Here is an 18,484-nt window from a genome sequence, read left to right as displayed (position 1 = left end):
GATAGAATAATCTGGAGTAAGTATTTCTAAATATTCGCCCTTCTACGTTTTCTTCGATCCTTTATCTTCGGTTTCGAGTTTCTCCTTTATTGCTGAGCTTTGGATTTCGAACTTTCGAACTGAGGAATTATATTTCAAATTTCTACTTTGAAGCTAGGTCTGATTTCGATGCTCGAAAAATCTAGAATAAAATTGAGTAAGTATTTCTAAATATTCGTCCTTCTACGTTTCCTTCGATCCTTTATCTTCGGTTTCAAGTTTATCCTTTATTGCTGAGCTTTGGATTTCGAACTTTCGAACTGAGGAATTATATTTCAAATTTCTACTTTGAAGCTAGGTCTGATTTCGATGCTCGAAAAATCTAGAATAATCTTGAGTAAGTATTTCTAAATATTCGTCCTTCTACGTTTTCTTCGATCCTTTATCTTCGGTTTCGAGTTTCTCCTTTATTGCTGAGCTTTGGATTTCGAACTTTCGAACTGAGGAATTATATTTCAAATTTCTACTTTGAAGCTATGTAGGTCTGATTTCGATGCTCGAAAAATCTAGAATAATCTTGAGTAAGTATTTCTAAATATTCGTCCTTCTACGTTTTCTTCGATCCTTCATCTTCGGTTTCAATTTTTTCCTTTATTGCTGAGCTTTGGATTTCGAACATCGATCTGACGAATTGTATTTCAAATTTCTACTTTGAAGCTACTGAAGCTAGGTCTGATTTCGATGCTCGAAAAATCAATAATTTCACACCCAAAGAGAGTAAATATTCAGCACCGGAAAAGCTCAATCATCGAACCAATCTACAAGCTCGTGGAAATTATCTGCAGCTGTCATTTTATTAACCAAATATTTGAAAAAATTTCGAATAAAAATCTCTTACTCTTCATTCAGCTGTTCGCATTACCATATGAAATACAATAACCTTGCTCCTACTTGAAAGAATTCCCCTTCACTGCTTCGTCCACTCGGTTTCCCCCTTTTATCGCGGATTGAGTAGCGAAAAGGTTATTATCAGTCTTGTGCTTGATTACATTCAGAAATGATCGGTTCGTGAGCTGGAGTTGTTCTAATTTTGGTCCAAATTGCTAATAAATTCCACGATGTATCGTCTCTAGATTTGACTTAATTTTTCCCCAGGCTAAAAACCATCGTCAAAATTTGAACTTCGAAGAAAATCTTGTTTAGTGTGATTTTATAGTAAGTACTTTTGATAAGAATTTTTATTTTTTTTTTAGTAATAAGAATCGTACGATTAGTAATACTAATTGAAGAGGGTACGAATGGTGAATTCGTTGAACCTCTTCAATGACATTTCTCTATTTAGCATCGAGAAATTTGAAAGTTTTCTCGTCGACGTTGTAAATTGATAAGATTATCGATGGCTTACAGCAAGGTGTCAGAATATCGAACGTTTAAAAGCATGGGATTGGGATTTTACGCTACTTAAAAATTACATAAGAATAATTGCATAATGTGTAAAAAAAAAAGGCTACGTTTTGTGCGAATAGAAAATCATCGTAGACGTGAAAAAAATCTTAATTTAGCATATCTTGAAGAGAAAGTATCGGAATTGATAACTTTCTACATGGCAGTATTAAATCCGAACTAATGCTAGAATAGAGTAGTGTATCTGTAGTGATTCGAGGCACGTTTGCCGAATTTAATTTAATAATTTTTGAATTTTTTTTCCACCTGTGTAGTGTTGTAAAGTGAAAAGGATCGAAAGATGCAGTGTCCGTTCTTGAGCAAACTATCTCTTTCGTACGTGAGGAACTATGGATCATCATTAATGAAACTGTATGGTCAACATTGCCCGGTCGTATCGTCAATTAGTAAAATTCATACGCCAGCTGATGATATCCATTCGACTGTTTCGCCTCAAGATGGATCTGGCAGCAGAAAATGCCCATTTTTGGCCGAAGTACAGAAGAATAATCATGTCGTAATGCAAGCTAGTAAAGAGATGCAGGAGGATGTTATCAATTTACATAATGAAAGAGGTAAATTCGTCGTTTAAATGCTTCTCATAAATGCCAATTGTGTATTTAATCGTTGGTATTTTTGATGAAATTTAAGTAGCTCGATTAGGTAGTTAGGTTAACGAAATTCTAGATTTTCTGGTTTTGGTTTTCGTGATGATGATGGTGGTGGAGATGAGAAGGAGCTGGGTTTTTTTGTTTTTCTTCATTCGTTTGGTTTAATGGTAAAGGATGATCTCTGACGATGAACGTGATGAAAATTGAGTAAAATTCTTCGAAGAAGAAGAAGAAAAAAAAAAAAAGTTCGATGGTTGAGAATACAAAATAAATGAATCAAACTTTCTCGTAATAAATTATTTATTCTTCTTCAGGGTGCAAATCAATGCTAAACAGGTCCTAGTAACCTCGACCTTATGAAATCAGTCATTCAATGGAAAAAGAAGCAATTATTTGAAAGTATATTTGCATATCTTTCTACCTGTTGGTCACTTTTTGATGTCAAACTTTTTTTTTTATAAAGTTCGTTTTTTTTTTTCAATTTTAATTTCAATTATATCAATAGTCGAATGAATTCTTAAGTTGGAGCATCGAATAATCAATCAAAAGCACGTTAATAAATTAAAAAAAAAAAAAAATTCCAGTGATCGGTTTTGATTCGGATCAACTTTGAATCATCGAATGATCGATCAAATCTCATTCTCATGCTTTTGTTTTCACAAAAATATACATTTTTTTATCTCGTGTGCAAAACACGATTAACTTTTAACCCTTCGTATCTCGAATCTGAATTCTTATTAAGTTATTACCGCGGAAATTGTCATTAAAAAATTCATCACCTCTTTATCTCATCATTTCACACAAAGAAAAAAAAATGCGATGAATTTGCAGCATCATCTTTTTCTTCATAACATAATCACCTGAGAAGAAAAATAACGTTATATTTTTTAAATATTCTACGGTCACTTTCGAGTTTATCGGTAATTCCCATTTTACTGTGATGTAACCTCGCACTTGATTTCATGCCGGTTTCTTGGAATCCATTAGTATACATTAAACCTGAAACGAAATTGAATAACTATTATTCGTACATATAAATAGGTAGATTCGATTGGCAAATTATTAATTATATACGAGTACATCGGTGCTCTCAGCTCGATCGGATACAATTTTTATTTTAATTAAATGCTTTAATAAGTACATATACGAATCTGCTTTGATAATCGTTCTAATTATTTGCTGATAGGGCGATATTTAAAATATAATTAACTGGGAAATAATGTTACGGTTGATTTAAGATAATAAAGATGAAAAAATTACGATGCGCTCGTTCGGTCGTAATTTTTTCATACTTCAAAGGAGGAATTCTGATCGAGTGGTCAAGTGTGGTGTTGATTTAGCTCGCATGTCAAAGATATAATTATGAACGATTAATAGGTCCCAAAAAATTATTATTATTTTTACTTCCAAAGTAAACTTTGACGTGCCAAAAAAAATTAGCTGTGTTGATTTTAGTAATTTTAATTTTAACAACCTGTTGAGAATAAATGAATCTCTGGTGTGTTTGCAGATAATTTCGCTTACGAGAATTTCTTCGAAGAACAAATTATAAAAAAGAAGAAAGATCATTCGTACAGAATATTCAAGAAGGTTAATCGACTCGCCGATAATTTTCCAGCAGCATATGAATACAGCTGGGGAGAAAATGCGGTCAAAGTGTGGTGTTCGAATGATTATTTGGGAATGTCGTGTCATCCGAAAGTTAAAGCGGCTGTGAGGTGATTAATTTTTTTTTTCGATACGTATGCCTACCTATAGGAATTTATTAAAAGGTTACTGTACAATAAATGGGGTTAAGGTGCCTTTGATTGGGATTTTGGTTTTTGTGCTTTTCCTTTTTTCCCATTTAATACTGTTGAAGTGTTGAATGATGATTTTTAATCGCATCAGTAGTTTTCCATACGCTCTGAGAAAAGTGGGAACATCCTTCCCCCTCCCAAAAAAATTCAGAGATTTTACGCTGTTTTTAGCCAATCGATTTGAAACTTGGTGTGAAGATGAAGATACTTATTAGGATAATAACCTGGAATTTTTTTCAATTATTTTTGAGCCCATTAACGACACTGAAATCGATTTTCAAACATTCAAACCAGGGTGGAGGGGAGTCCAAAATATGGAAAATGGTCAAATAAATAATTTAAAAATTTTTCACTATATTTTCTACTGCTGATAATTTTTTAAAAATTTTTTCGAGTGATGGTCGCTGTTCCACAGCCATATAACTATTTGGAAACGTGTTTTTCCCGCCTAAAAAGGTCAATTTCGATTGAACATTTTTAAAAACCAGAATTTGGATCAAATTCTTTGATTTTTCATATTCTATGTTTTATAATTTTATTTTTAAAAATTGGATTGCACCATTTTGAAAACCCCTGACAACCCTTTTGGGTGTCTTATACGACTGAAATTCATTCTAGATTTTTTTTTCCAAGTTATAAAATAATCACATCTAATGAAAATGGGTTTGAAAAAATTAAACATTTTAATTTTGCTGAAATTTCCTCGACGGTTCCCAAAATGGCGCAATATTTCGCTAATAAAAATCATAAAACGTGGAAAAATCGACGATTTTGGTCCAAATTCAGGTTGATGGTGTGGTTCGACGTCTTTGATGATTTGTTTACGATAAAAAAATTTTCGACCAAAATTGATCATTTCGGGCGAGAAAATTCGCATTTTCAAGTGGTTTTATGGTGATGGAAAAGTGTCCACCATTTGAAAAATTCTGAAAAAATTATCAGTGGTAGAAAATGCATCGAAATATGTAAAAAAAAAATTCTTTTTTTTTTTGAATTTTGGACTCCTTTTTACATTGCTTTGTAGTTTTCAAAGTACATTTTGAGGTCGTTGTTGGGGACATAAAAATGTGAAAAAATTCAGGGTCATTACCCTCGAGAACGAAAAGCAGCACAAAAACCAAAATCTTAGTCGAAGGCAGTTTCACCAACCTCTCTTATAGGCATGAAATTCGGTCACTTAAAAAGTGATTTAGTCACTATTTCACTTGCAAGTCACTTTTTGTCACTAATGGCCAAAAAAAAGTGACTTTGGTCACTTTTTTTTAAAAGATTTGTCGTGTAAAAAAGAAAAAGTGCAAAATTTTAGGAAATAATCAATATTTTTCATGAAAATCTGTCAGAATAATTATTACCTACTTAAAAAAAATTTAAAATCAACTGTTCAACATTAAAAATGTAAGACGATGTGATTGGATGGAGCCGATATTTTCTAAACCGTACAAAGGTAGATCGAAAGATCAGACAAATATTTATCACCTGTCAAAATTTCAAGTGCTAAAATGACTTTTTCGATTTTTGGGGAATTTTTGAAAATCAAATTTAGGCCTAAAAAAAAATGAGGAAAAAAAATCAAAATTTTACCAAATTGACCTCGAAAGCTGAAATTTGGGGTATACCCTATTTTCAACCTACCGAATTGATTGGAAACTGTTTCAACTCGTTTTGAGCAGTTCTGGAGCCTCCAGCAGATTTTTGAAACTCGAAATTTCCCAAAATTTCATCAATGAATGGAGATGGAGAGCCGAAATTCATTCTGCGAATCAATTTCAATACGCTACGAAGTCGACTGTGGGTAGATTTCAAGTAGTTTTGGAGCCTCCAGCGGCTATTTGAAAATGACTGGAGTCAGCAGATTTTTGAAACTTGAAATTCTCACAACATTTTTATCAAATGGAGTTAGCAAGCTGAAATGTACTTCGCAAACTAATTTCAATACGAGATAAAGTCGACTGTGTGGTGGTTTCAAATGGTTTTGAAGCTTCCAGCTACTTTTTGGAAATTTCAATTTTCCAGAAAACGCCATACAACCTTTCAAAAAGTCGCTGGAGGCTCCAAAACGACTCAAGATCCACCTGCAGTCGACTTCGTAGTGTATTAAAATTAGTTCGCAGAATGAATTTCGGCTTTCCAACTCCATTTGATGAAATTTTGTGGGAATTTCGATTTTCAAAAATCTACTGGAGGCTCCAGTAATTTTCAAAAACTCGCTGGAGGCTCCAAAACGACTTGAAATCCACCTGCAGTCGACCTCGTAGCGTATTAAAATTAGTTTACTGAATGAATTTCGGCTTTCCAACTCCATTAGATGAAATTTTGTGGGAATTTCGAGTTTCAAAAATCTGCTGGAGGCTCCAGTAATTTTCAAAAAGTTGCTGGAGGCTCCAAAACGACATGAAATACACCTGCAGTCGACTTCGTGGCGTATCGAAATTAGTTTACTGAATGAATTTCGGCTTTCCATCTCCATTTGAAGAAATTTTGGGAAATTTCGAGTTTCAAAAATCTACTGGAGGCTCCAAAACGACTTTAAACCCACCAGCAGTCGAATTCGTAGCGTATTAAAATTAGTTTACTGAATGAATTTCGGCTTTCCATCTCCATTGGACGAAATTTTAGGAAATTTCAAGTTTCAAAAATCTACTGGAGGCTCCAGTAATTTTCAAAAAGACGCTGGAGGCTCCAAAACGACATGAAATCCACCTGCACTCGACTTTGAGGCGTATCAAAATTAGTTTGCGGAATAAATTTCGGCTTTCCATCTCCGTTTGAAGAAATTTTGGGAAATTTTGAGTTTCAAAAATCTACTGGAGGCTCCAAAACGTCTTTAAACCCACCAGAAGTCGACTTCTTAGCGTATTAAAATTAGTTTACTGAATGAATTTCGGCTTTCCATCTCCATTGGACGAAATTTTAGGAAATTTCAAGTTTCAAAAATCTACTGGAGGCTCCAGTAATTTTCAAAAAGACGCTGGAGGCTCCAAAACGACATGAAATCCACCTGCACTCGACTTTGAGGCGTATCAAAATTAGTTTGCGCAATAAATTTCGGCTTTCCATCTCCGTTTGAAGAAATTTTGGGAAATTTCGAGTTTCAAAAATCTACTGGAGGCTCCAAAACGACTTTAAACCCACCAGCAGTCGAATTCGTAGCGTATTAAAATTAGTTTACTGAATGAATTTCGGCTTTCCATCTCCATTGGACGAAATTTTAGGAAATTTCAAGTTTCAAAAATCTACTGGAGGCTCCAGTAATTTTCAAAAAGACGCTGGAGGCTCCTAAACGACATGAAATCCACCTGCACTCGACTTTGAGGCGTATCAAAATTAGTTTGCGGAATAAATTTCGGCTTTCCATCTCCGTTTGAAGAAATTTTGGGAAATTTTGAGTTTCAAAAATCTACTGGAGGCTCCAAAACGTCTTTAAACCCACCAGAAGTCGACTTCGTAGCGTATTAAAATTAGTTTACTGAATGAATTTTGGCTTTCCAACTCCATTTGATGAAATTTTGTGGGAATTTCGAGTTTCAAAAATCTGCTGGAGGCTCCAGTAATTTTCAAAAAGTTGATGGAGGCTCCAAAACGACATGAAATACACCTGCAGTCGACTTCGTGGCGTATCGAAATTAGTTTACTGAATGAATTTCGGCTTTCCATCTCCATTTTGAAGAAATTTTGGGAAATTTCTAGTTTCAAAAATCTACTGGAGGCTCCAAAACGACTTTAAACCCACCAGCAGTCGAATTCGTAGCGTATTAAAATTAGTTTACTGAATGAATTTCGGCTTTCCATCTCCATTGGACGAAATTTTAGGAAATTTCAAGTTTCAAAAATCTACTGGAGGCTCCAGTAATTTTCAAAAAGACGCTGGAGGCTCCAAAACGACATGAAATACACCTGCACTCGACTTTGAGGCGTATCAAAATTAGTTTGCGGAATAAATTTCGGCTTTCCATCTCCGTTTGAAGAAATTTTGGGAAATTTTGAGTTTCAAAAATCTACTGGAGGCTCCAAAACGTCTTTAAACCCACCAGAAGTCGACTTCGTAGCGTATTAAAATTAGTTTATTGAATGAATTTCGGCTTTCCATCTCCATTGGATGAAATTGTATGGGAATTTCGAGTTTCAAAAATCTGCTGGAGGCTCCAGAACTGCCCAAAACGGGATGAGACAGTTTCCAATCGATTTGGCGTGTCGAAAATAGGGTATATCCCAAATTTCAACTTTCTTGGTCAATTTGGTAAAATTTTGATTTTTTCCCTCATTTTTGGCCTAAATTTGATTTTCAAAAATAAGTTCTTTGAAACGCAAAATCTGTGATTTTGGCTGACCTGTCACTCAAAATGGCCGCCATTTTGAAAGTTGGGCCACTTGTTTTTAGGACTAGGGCTCGTAATGTTCTTTAGGACTCCCCCCTTGAGAAAAAAGTTGTCCCGGATGATCGACCAGGAGGGGGGAGGGTACAATAGATCCTTATGCGGGCTCCCCGAGCTCTAACATAATACATATAATATACTTTGCTCCCATCTCCCAAAATTTTGGTCACTTTTTTGCTATTTTTCAGTCACTAATGTCACTTAAAAAAAATTAAGTAGTGGATTTCATGCCTGAATCTGTCTCTTATTGTACTACAGCCTTGAAAAAAAATAGGGGAATTTTTTGCCTATAGGCTTTGGCCTACGATGCTCGATTATTTTCACTGTTTTTGGATTTATCAATGAAAAAATATTACGAGTAAATCGTAAAAAAGGTCAAGGTGTATAATTATTACGTGAAATAGTATTTCATACGAAATGCTGCTAGCGGTATTTAACCTCGATAAAAGATGAACTAGCTGTGATGTCTAATTACAGAGAAGCTTTGGACAAATATGGAGCCGGTGCCGGAGGTACTAGAAACATCTCAGGAAATTCCCTCTTCCACGAAAAACTGGAACAAGACTTGGCCGCGTTACATAACAAACAATCGGCTCTCTTGTTTACTTCCTGTTTTGTCGCCAACGATTCTACTTTGTTTACTCTCGGGAAAATGATACCTGGTAAAAAATTCTTTATTATTAAAAAAAAAAAAAAAAAGTCCAATTCCTCATACTTGTAATATTTTTAGGTGTTCATATCTTTTCGGATGCTGGAAATCACGCTTCGATGATCCAAGGTATTAGGAACAGCGGAGCTCCTAAGCATATCTTTAGACATAACGACGCAGCTCATTTGGAGGAATTGCTTTCGAAAGTTGACAAAAGCGTTCCGAAAATCGTAGCTTTTGAAACGGTTCATTCTATGACTGGAGCGATATGTCCTCTGGAAACATTATGTGATGTAAATGAACAAAATTTCAACTCGTAAAAATGAAAAAATCGACAAACTGCTAAAAAAACTAGTAATTTTTCAGATCGCCCATAAACACGGTGCCTTAACATTTGTCGACGAAGTTCACGCCGTTGGATTATACGGCGAACACGGAGCAGGTATCGGTGAACGAGACGACATGATGTCTCAAATGGACATAATCTCCGGCACATTGGGCAAAGCTTTCGGAAACGTCGGCGGTTACATTTCCAGCACGAAGAATCTAATCGATACGCTCAGAAGTTACGCTGCAGGTTTCATTTTTACCACTTCCCTACCTCCTACTGTTTTGGCCGGTGCACGAGCGTCAATCAGTATTCTACGTTCGGAGGAAGGAAAAGCCCTGAGACTGCAACACCAAGAAAATGTTCGATATCTACGTACGAAACTTATACAGGCTGGGTTACCTGTCGAACACACCCCTTCACATATTATACCCATTAAGGTAGCTACAATATAGACTCTCGCAACTGTATACGAATAATGTAGTATCTAACTAATCGAAGCGTATTAAAATCTAATCACTTGATTGTACGTAGATCGGAGATGCGAAACTATGTACCGAAATATCCGACGCTTTGTTGAGGGAAAAAGGTCACTACGTACAAGCTATAAATTACCCTACGGTACCATACGGCGAAGAAAAACTTAGATTGGCTCCGACTCCTCATCATACCGTCGAAATGATGAACGTATTCGTATCCGATTTAGTATCCATTTTCCACGAAAAGAAAATACCCCTCAAAGGAATGGTTTGCGATCCAGTAAGTATCGAAATTCGAAAACAATCGAATTACTAATTAGAATCGATTTATTTTAATTCAATTTTCCACCTTGTACTCGTAGGAATGTTCATTCTGCAAGAAACCTATACTCTTCGATCATTACGAAGCCAGAACGCGTCAGTTTTCCGATTTAGAAAAATGTGCTCCCTTTTGCTCATTACCAAATTGTCCGCAGATGGTGTCCTGTGCCAACTAAGGAGTTACCCGAACGATATTAGTTACCCTACGTTATATATCATGGTGAAGGAATATATAAATACATATATTGTTGCATTCAACGAGTTTCATTCTTTTAAAACTTTTTCTCCCCCTTTGATGAAAAATAATTATGTAATCTTATCACGAGTTCATCGTGTAAGTATTAAGCAACATTATTTCGACCTCTTACGTGTACATCACATGCGAAAAAAAGAAAAGTTCGCGTTTTATTCTGTTGTATTTAATTATCAGAAGAAGAAGAAGAAAAAAAAACTATATCGAATACGTAGGTAGGTACGTTTTATAGGTTAGAAAAACACTTCATTCAAATCTATCGTTGTATACAGGGGTGCCCAAAAAAGTCAGTTTACTTTACGCCATCAAAAATCACATATATAATTCAAGAACTGAGCCTCCTAAACAAACACTACTGACACAGATCTGATGGGAAATTTTATCCTCTACAATTTTCTTCCATGTCATTTTTCTCAAGAATACACCGTTCGCCGGCAAAATCAACTTTTATGTCAAAAAATGTACTCATGTAAATTAAAAAAAAAAAAAATTGGGTAAAATTTAAAATTAATTCTGCAGTTAATTTCAGCTATTATAACATGATGCCCATAATTTGATGAAATATAAAAAATGATCAACACGTCAATTCTTTTTTTACAAAAACGTCGGACCTTCGGAGGGGGAGGGCTACCAAAATCAAATTTTGTAAAAATGAAAAAAAATCGAGTGATATGACAAAATGTAGGTTTTTTGGGTCTAGAAACACGACTCAGAGGTCCTTTTTTCCCTCAAACCCTTTAGGGAGGTGCTACCAAAATCAAATTTTGTAAAAATGAAAAAAATCTAGTAGTATGTCAGAATATAGGTTTTTTGGGTCGAAAACCACGAATCTGAGGTCTTTTTTTCCTCTCAGATGGGACCCATCCGGGGCCATTAAGAAGGTGCTACCAAAATCAAATTTTGTAATAATGAAAAAAAATTGAGTGATATGTCAAAATGTAGGTTTTTTGGGTCGAGAAACACGAATATGAGGTCCTTTTTTTCCTCAGTACTCTTGAAGGCCCTTGGCGAGGTGCTACCGAAATCAAATTTGGTAAAAATGAAAAAAAAATCGAGTGATACGTCAAAATGTAGGTTTCTTGGGTCGGGAAACACTGATCTGAAGTCCTTTTATTTTCGCTTTTCAGGGATCGAAAACTGAAATACATTGATTTTTGGTTTTTGGTTTTTAGTTTATAGTTTTTTGGTACTTTAATTTGGTTTCTTAGATTTTTGGTTTCAGTTTTAAGGTTTTTTTCTGCCAATTATCGCATTATACCGCCTAATTGTAGGTACCTAGTATTAGTACTTATTATTAATTATTGCATTCATTTCTACTAATCAATTAATGCAGAAAAGTCAAAACATTACACATATTTTGATGATTTAAATTTTAAATTTTTTATAGGTATTTGGTTTTTGGTTTGTTGCGGACCAGTTGCTCACGTTTCTCCATTTTTGTGGGTAAGCGAAAGGGGACATGAAAAAAATGGAGAAAATGTCGCCCAATCGAGCTGAAAATTTTGGCCTAGAGGTTTTTCAAGCTGCTGATTTCATTGACGGTATCAGTTTTCCACCAAACTCAAGCCCTCGTTCGGAAGCTGTGTGGAGATTCACTCAAATGGCTGAAATTCAATGTTTTTGACAAAAATGTGAATTTTTCAAGAATCGAATTCGAGCGGATGAGTTGGGAATGGGATCCAAGAGGGTTTCAGGGTCGAGGAATTCATTGCGATGATCGGTAGCCTGCTACAGTTCGATTGGAAGCCTCTGCTGGGGCGGTTTTGCACAATGAAAAGTACCAAAAATGCCACTTATGCGTATCTCCCAAGAAAATGAAGGTCATATTCGAAATCGGCGACCCAAAATTAGTCCAAAACCGTCTTTGTTGCGGACAAATCGCTCACTTTTCTCCACCCCTCTTCTGATTCCACCATTGCCCACTAGGGGGTGGGCCGAAGGGGCCAAAAAACCACTGGAGAAAATGTCACCCAAACGAGCTGAAAATTTGGGCCAGGGGGTTTTTTGGGACGGCGAATTCGATGCCGCAAACCGCAGCTCGTGAAACCGCTTTGTTCTCCTGGAAACTGTGTTTGAATTCGCCAGAAAGATGAAATTTCAGGTTTTTGACAAAAATGTGATTTTTTCAAGGACAAGAATGGTTACCAGGGGGTTTTCAGGGTCGAGGAATTCATTGCGATGATCGGTAGCCTGCTACAGTTCGATTGGAAGCCTGTGGGGCGGTTTTGCACAATGAAAAGTACCAAAAATGCCACTTATGCGTATCTCCCAAGAAAATGAAGGTCATATTCGAAATCAGCGACCCAAAATTAGTCCCAAATCGTCTTTGTTGCGGACAAATCGCTCACTTTTCTCCACCCCTCTTCTGATTCCACCATTGCCCACTAGGGGGTGGGCCGAAGGGGCCAAAAAACCACTGGAGAAAATGTCACCCAAACGAGCTGAAAATTTGGGCCGAGGGTTTTTTGGGACGGCGAATTCGATGCCGCAAACCGCAGCTCATGAAACCGCTTTGTTCTCCTGCAAACTGTGTTTGAATTCGCCAGAAAGATGAAATTTCAAGTTTTTGACAACAATGTGATTTTTTCAAGGACAAGAATGGTTACCAGGGGGGTTTTCAGGGTCTAGGAATTCATTGCGATGATCGGTAGCCTGCTACAGTTCGATTGGAAGCTTGTGGGGCGGCTTTGCACAATGAAAAGTACCAAAAATGCCACTTATGCGCATCTCCCAAGAAAATGAAGGTCATATTCGAAATCAGCGACCCAAAATTAGTCCAAAACCGTATTACCGCATTGAGTTCCTCGACCCAAAAAACCCCCTAGGAACCCATTCACAAAACATGAACGCGAATTCGATTCCTGAAAAATTCACTTTTTTGCCGAAAAAATGAAATTTTGAATTCTATCTCGGTTTCCGCGAGAACGGAAGGGTTTCATGAGCTGCGGATTGCGGCATTGAATTCGCCGTCCCAAAATACCCCCTTGAGCACCATTCTGGCATTTGGGTTGGCAACTCTCAGGCATCCCTTCATTTGTGATCCTTCCCGTTGCCATTGCGAGTCTTGGGGAGATTGCCTGAATGTATGACTTTGCACTCGGGCAGCAACGTTTTTGGACTAATTTCAGGTCGCTGATTCGGAATCCGGTGGTAGTTTTCGTGTGCACTGCGGGTAAGTGGTGTTTTGGCGAAATTTCATTGTGCAAAACCGCCCCATAGACGTCCGATCAAACTATGGCTGTCTACCGATTACCGCATTGAGTTCCTCGACCCAAAAAACCCCCTAGGAACCCATTCACAAAACATGAACGCGAATTCGATTCCTGAAAAATTCACTTTTTTGCCGAAAAAATGAAATTTTGAATTCTATCTCGGTTTCCGCGAGAACGGAAGGGTTTCATGAGCTGCGGATTGCGGCATTGAATTCGCCGTCCCAAAATACCCCCTTGAGCACCATTCTGGCATTTGGGTTGGCAACTCTCAGGCATCCCTTCATTTGTGATCCTTCCCGTTGCCATTGCGAGTCTTGGGGAGATTGCCTGAATGTATGACTTTGCACTCGGGCAGCAACGTTTTTGGACTAATTTCAGGTCGCTGATTCGGAATCCGGTGGTAGTTTTCGTGTGCACTGCGGGTAAGTGGTGTTTTGGCGAAATTTCATTGTGCAAAACCGCCCCATAGACGTCCGATCAAACTATGGCTGTCTACCGATTACCGCATTGAGTTCCTCGACCCAAAAAACCCCCTAGGAACCCATTCACAAAACATGAACGCGAATTCGATTCCTGAAAAATTCACTTTTTTGCCGAAAAAATGAAATTTTGAATTCTATCTCGGTTTCCGCGAGAACGGAAGGGTTTCATGAGCTGCGGATTGCGGCATTGAATTCGCCGTCCCAAAATACCCCCTTGAGCACCATTCTGGCATTTGGGTTGGCAACTCTCAGGCATCCCTTCATTTGTGATCCTTCCCGTTGCCATTGCGAGTCTTGGGGAGATTGCCTGAATGTATGACTTTGCACTCGGGCAGCAACGTTTTTGGACTAATTTCAGGTCGCTGATTCGGAATCCAGTGGTAGTTTTCGTGTGCACTGCGGGTAAGTGGTGTTTTGGCAAAATTTCATTGTGCAAAACCGCCCCATAGACGTCCGATCAAACTATAGCTGTCTACCGATTACCGCATTGAGTTCCTCGACCCAAGAAACCCCCTAGGAACCCATTCACAAAACATGAACGCGAATTCGATTCCTGAAAAATTCACTTTTTTGCCGAAAAAATGAAATTTTCAATTCTATCTCGGTTTCCGCGAGAACGGAAGGGTTTCATGAGCTGCGGATTGCGGCATTGAATTCGCCGTCCCAAAATACCCCCTTGAGCACCATTCTGGCATTTGGGTTGGCAACTCTCAGGCATCCCTTCATTTGTGATCCTTCCCGTTGCCATTGCGAGTCTTGGGGAGATTGCCTGAATGTATGACTTTGCACTCGGGCAGCAACGTTTTTGGACTAATTTCAGGTCGCTGATTCGGAATCCGGTGGTAGTTTTCGTGTGCACTGCGGGTAAGTGGTGTTTTGGCAAAATTTCATTGTGCAAAACCGCCCCATAGACATCCGATCAAACTATAGCTGTCTACCGATTACCGCATTGAGTACCTCGACCCAAAAAACCCCCTAGGAACCCATTCACAAAACATGAACGCGAATTCGATTCCTGAAAAATTCACTTTTTTGCCGAAAAAATGAAATTTTGAATTCTATCTCGGTTTCCGCGAGAACGGAAGGTTTTCATGAGCTGCGGATTGCGGCATTGAATTCGCCGTCCCAAAATACCCCCTTGAGCACCATTCTGGCATTTGGGTTGGCAACTCTCAGGCATCCCTTCATTTGTGATCCTTCCCGTTGCCATTGCGAGTCTTGGGGAGATTGCCTGAATGTATGACTTTGCACTCAGGCAGCAACGTTTTTGGACTAATTTCAGGTCGCTGATTCGGAATCCAGTGGTAGTTTTCGTGTGCACTGCGGGTAAGTGGTGTTTTGGCAAAATTTCATTGTGCAAAACCGCCCCATAGACGTCCGATCAAACTATAGCTGTCTACCGATTACCGCATTGAGTTCCTCGACCCAAGAAACCCCCTAGGAACCCATTCACAAAACATGAACGCGAATTCGATTCCTGAAAAATTCACTTTTTTGCCAAAAAATGAAATTTTCAATTCTATCTCGGTTTCCGCGAGAACGGAAGGGTTTCATGAGCTGCGGATTGCGGCATTGAATTCGCCGTCCCAAAATACCCCCTTGAGCACCATTCTGGCATTTGGGTTGGCAACTCTCAGGCATCCCTTCATTTGTGATCCTTCCCGTTGCCATTGCGAGTCTTGGGGAGATTGCCTGAATGTATGACTTTGCACTCGGGCAGCAACGTTTTTGGACTAATTTCAGGTCGCTGATTCGGAATCCGGTGGTAGTTTTCGTGTGCACTGCGGGTAAGTGGTGTTTTGGCAAAATTTCATTGTGCAAAACCGCCCCATAGACATCAGATCAAACTATAGCTGTCTACCGATTACCGCATTGAGTTCCTCGACCCAAAAAACCCCCTAGGAACCCATTCACAAAACATGAACGCGAATTCGATTCCTGAAAAATTCACTTTTTTGCCGAAAAAATGAAATTTTGAATTCTATCTCGGTTTCCGCGAGAACGGAAGGTTTTCATGAGCTGCGGATTGCGGCATTGAATTCGCCGTCCCAAAATACCCCCTTGAGCACCATTCTGGCATTTGGGTTGGCAACTCTCAGGCATCCCTTCATTTGTGATCCTTCCCGTTGCCATTGCGAGTCTTGGGGAGATTGCCTGAATGTATGACTTTGCACTCGGGCAGCAACGTTTTTGGACTAATTTCAGGTCGCTGATTCGGAATCCGGTGGTAGTTTTCGTGTGCACTGCGGGTAAGTGGTGTTTTGGCGAAATTTCATTGTGCAAAACCGCCCCATAGACGTCCGATCAAACTATGGCTGTCTACCGATTACCGCATTGAGTTCCTCGACCCAAAAAACCCCCTAGGAACCCATTCACAAAACATGAACGCGAATTCGATTCCTGAAAAATTCACTTTTTTGCCGAAAAAATGAAATTTTGAATTCTATCTCGGTTTCCGCGAGAACGGAAGGGTTTCATGAGCTGCGGATTGCGGCATTGAATTCGCCGTCCCAAAATACCCCCTTGAGCACCATTCTGGCATTTGGGTTGGCAACTCTCAGGCATCCCTTCATTTGTGATCCTTCCCGTTGCCATTGCGAGTCTTGGGGAGATTGCCTGAATGTATGACTTTGCACTCGGGCAGCAACGTTTTTGGACTAATTTCAGGTCGCTGATTCGGAATCCGGTGGTAGTTTTCGTGTGCACTGCGGGTAAGTGGTGTTTTGGCAAAATTTCATTGTGCAAAACCGCCCCATAGACATCCGATCAAACTATGGCTGTCTACCGATTACCGCATTGAGTTCCTCGACCCAAAAAACCCCCTAGGAACCCATTCACAAAACATGAACGCGAATTCGATTCCTGAAAAATTCACTTTTTTGCCGAAAAAATGAAATTTTGAATTCTATCTCGGTTTCCGCGAGAACGGAAGGGTTTCATGAGCTGCGGATTGCGGCATTGAATTCGCCGTCCCAAAATACCCCCTTGAGCACCATTCTGGCATTTGGGTTGGCAACTCTCAGGCATCCCTTCTTTGGGATTTTTGTACCCATTTAAACAAGTTCCATTTTGGTAAAATAAAAGCCAACACGGACGTGAATTTATAACGTATTTTAATCACACAATAAAATGTACAACGAGCGAGAGAGATAAAAATGGAATAATGTACGTACGATACATTGAGTACTCAGCTGGTATAACTCTCAGCTAGGCGAGTGGCGCGCGCATTTGGCGCAGATAAACATGCCGCTAGGTTACGGCGCAAAACCGCAACCGAACCGCCACAGTACTCCCCCCTAAGCGAGGGACTCGTGATACAATAAATAGAAAAATACATTAAACAATAAAATAAATAAAATTTGAACATTGAAAAAACACAAAATAGTGGAAAAAATAAAAATTGTAAAAAAATTGAAAAAAAACAAGAGTATGTACAAAAATGACTAGAATGTTACACATTTAAAAATTTTCGTGAATACAATTCATCGAATATATACGCCTTTAAAACGGACTTTGCGTTTTGGACGACTTTTCTCAGCTTCAGGATTCTGAGTAGGTTCAGGTTTGACTGTATCCTCGATCTGACTCCTGGATTTGACAACGTCCGGCGCAGGTGCTAAATATGCGGGTTTTAAACGGTCAACAGACACCAAGGTTGCTCTTCCATTCACCTCGATCTCAATCGCTTTATCCTTTCGGCGAATTACACGATGCGGACCGGTGTATGGTGGAATGAGTGAAGTGCGTTGGGTTTCGACACGTAAGAAAACGTGTGTACACGTGTCTAAAGCTTTAGGCACGAAAATAGGAGTATCTCCGTGTCGTCTGAAAGCTTTTCCAACACTCTTCAACGCTGACTGCAGCTTCTTGACGAACTCTGGCGCGTTGCTCAGCTCAGGTGTGTCTTCAATAAAATCTCCTGGTAAACGGAGTTCAGCACCGAATGTAAGTTGAGCTGGAGATACCTCAAGTTCGCTGTTGATCGTTGAGCGAAGACCAAGTAGAACTGCTGGCAGAACGTCCATCCAGGCAGTAGTCTGATGCGCCATCACCACAGCCTTGAGTGTTCTATGCCACCTTTCGACCTTTCCATTGGCCTGGGGGTGGTAGGCTGTCGTGCGTATGCGATTTGAGCCAAGAACAGAGGACATCTTCGTAAATAAGTCCGATTCGAATTGACGACCTTGATCGGTGGTGATGGTTGCCGGTACTCCAAATCTAGGTACCCACTCGCGTGCTATCGATTCTCCAACTGCCTCAGCTGTGATGTGACTCAGCGGATATGCCTCTGGCCACAGTGAAGTTCTGTCGATCACTGTGAGAAGATACTCCTTACCACGTGAGGGAGGCAAAGGGCCGACGATGTCCACATGAATATGGTTAAAACGAGGCACCTTTTCAAAATCACCAAGTGGAGAACGAGTGTGTCGCGAAACTTTGGCTTTTTGGCAGGGAACGCATTGTTTTGCCCACTGCCGGCAGTCTTTCCGTACACCAGGCCACACAAAACGCGCACTGACGAGTTTCGCTGATGCGTTGGCACCAGGATGCGCTA

General features: G+C 39.1%; 1 protein-coding gene and 1 long non-coding RNA gene across 2 annotated transcripts; one reads left to right on the top strand and one right to left on the bottom strand.

Moving 5' to 3' along the window:
- The first annotated feature begins 990 nt into the window (after positions 1-990).
- Positions 991-10,240, top strand: Alas (5-aminolevulinate synthase). Its single transcript, XM_065362388.1, has 8 exons — positions 991-1,194; positions 1,698-1,997; positions 3,544-3,751; positions 8,683-8,867; positions 8,936-9,147; positions 9,221-9,622; positions 9,717-9,941; positions 10,024-10,240. Exons 2-8 carry the CDS (start codon positions 1,724-1,726, stop codon positions 10,156-10,158), a joined length of 1,641 nt encoding a protein of 546 aa, XP_065218460.1. The 5' UTR covers positions 991-1,194; positions 1,698-1,723; the 3' UTR covers positions 10,159-10,240.
- On the bottom strand, positions 2,316-8,775 carry LOC135844245 (uncharacterized). Its single transcript, XR_010558483.1, has 2 exons — positions 8,644-8,775; positions 2,316-3,032 (listed from the first exon to the last, which is right to left on the bottom strand). It is a non-coding gene; the product is annotated as an uncharacterized LOC135844245 (long non-coding RNA).
- Positions 10,241-18,484: the final 8,244 nt, after the last annotated feature.

This window comes from Planococcus citri, chromosome 4 (assembly GCF_950023065.1).
Source record: "Planococcus citri chromosome 4, ihPlaCitr1.1, whole genome shotgun sequence".
NCBI lineage: Eukaryota > Metazoa > Arthropoda > Insecta > Hemiptera > Pseudococcidae > Planococcus > Planococcus citri.
This window is presented reverse-complemented; position numbering and strand designations above follow the sequence as displayed.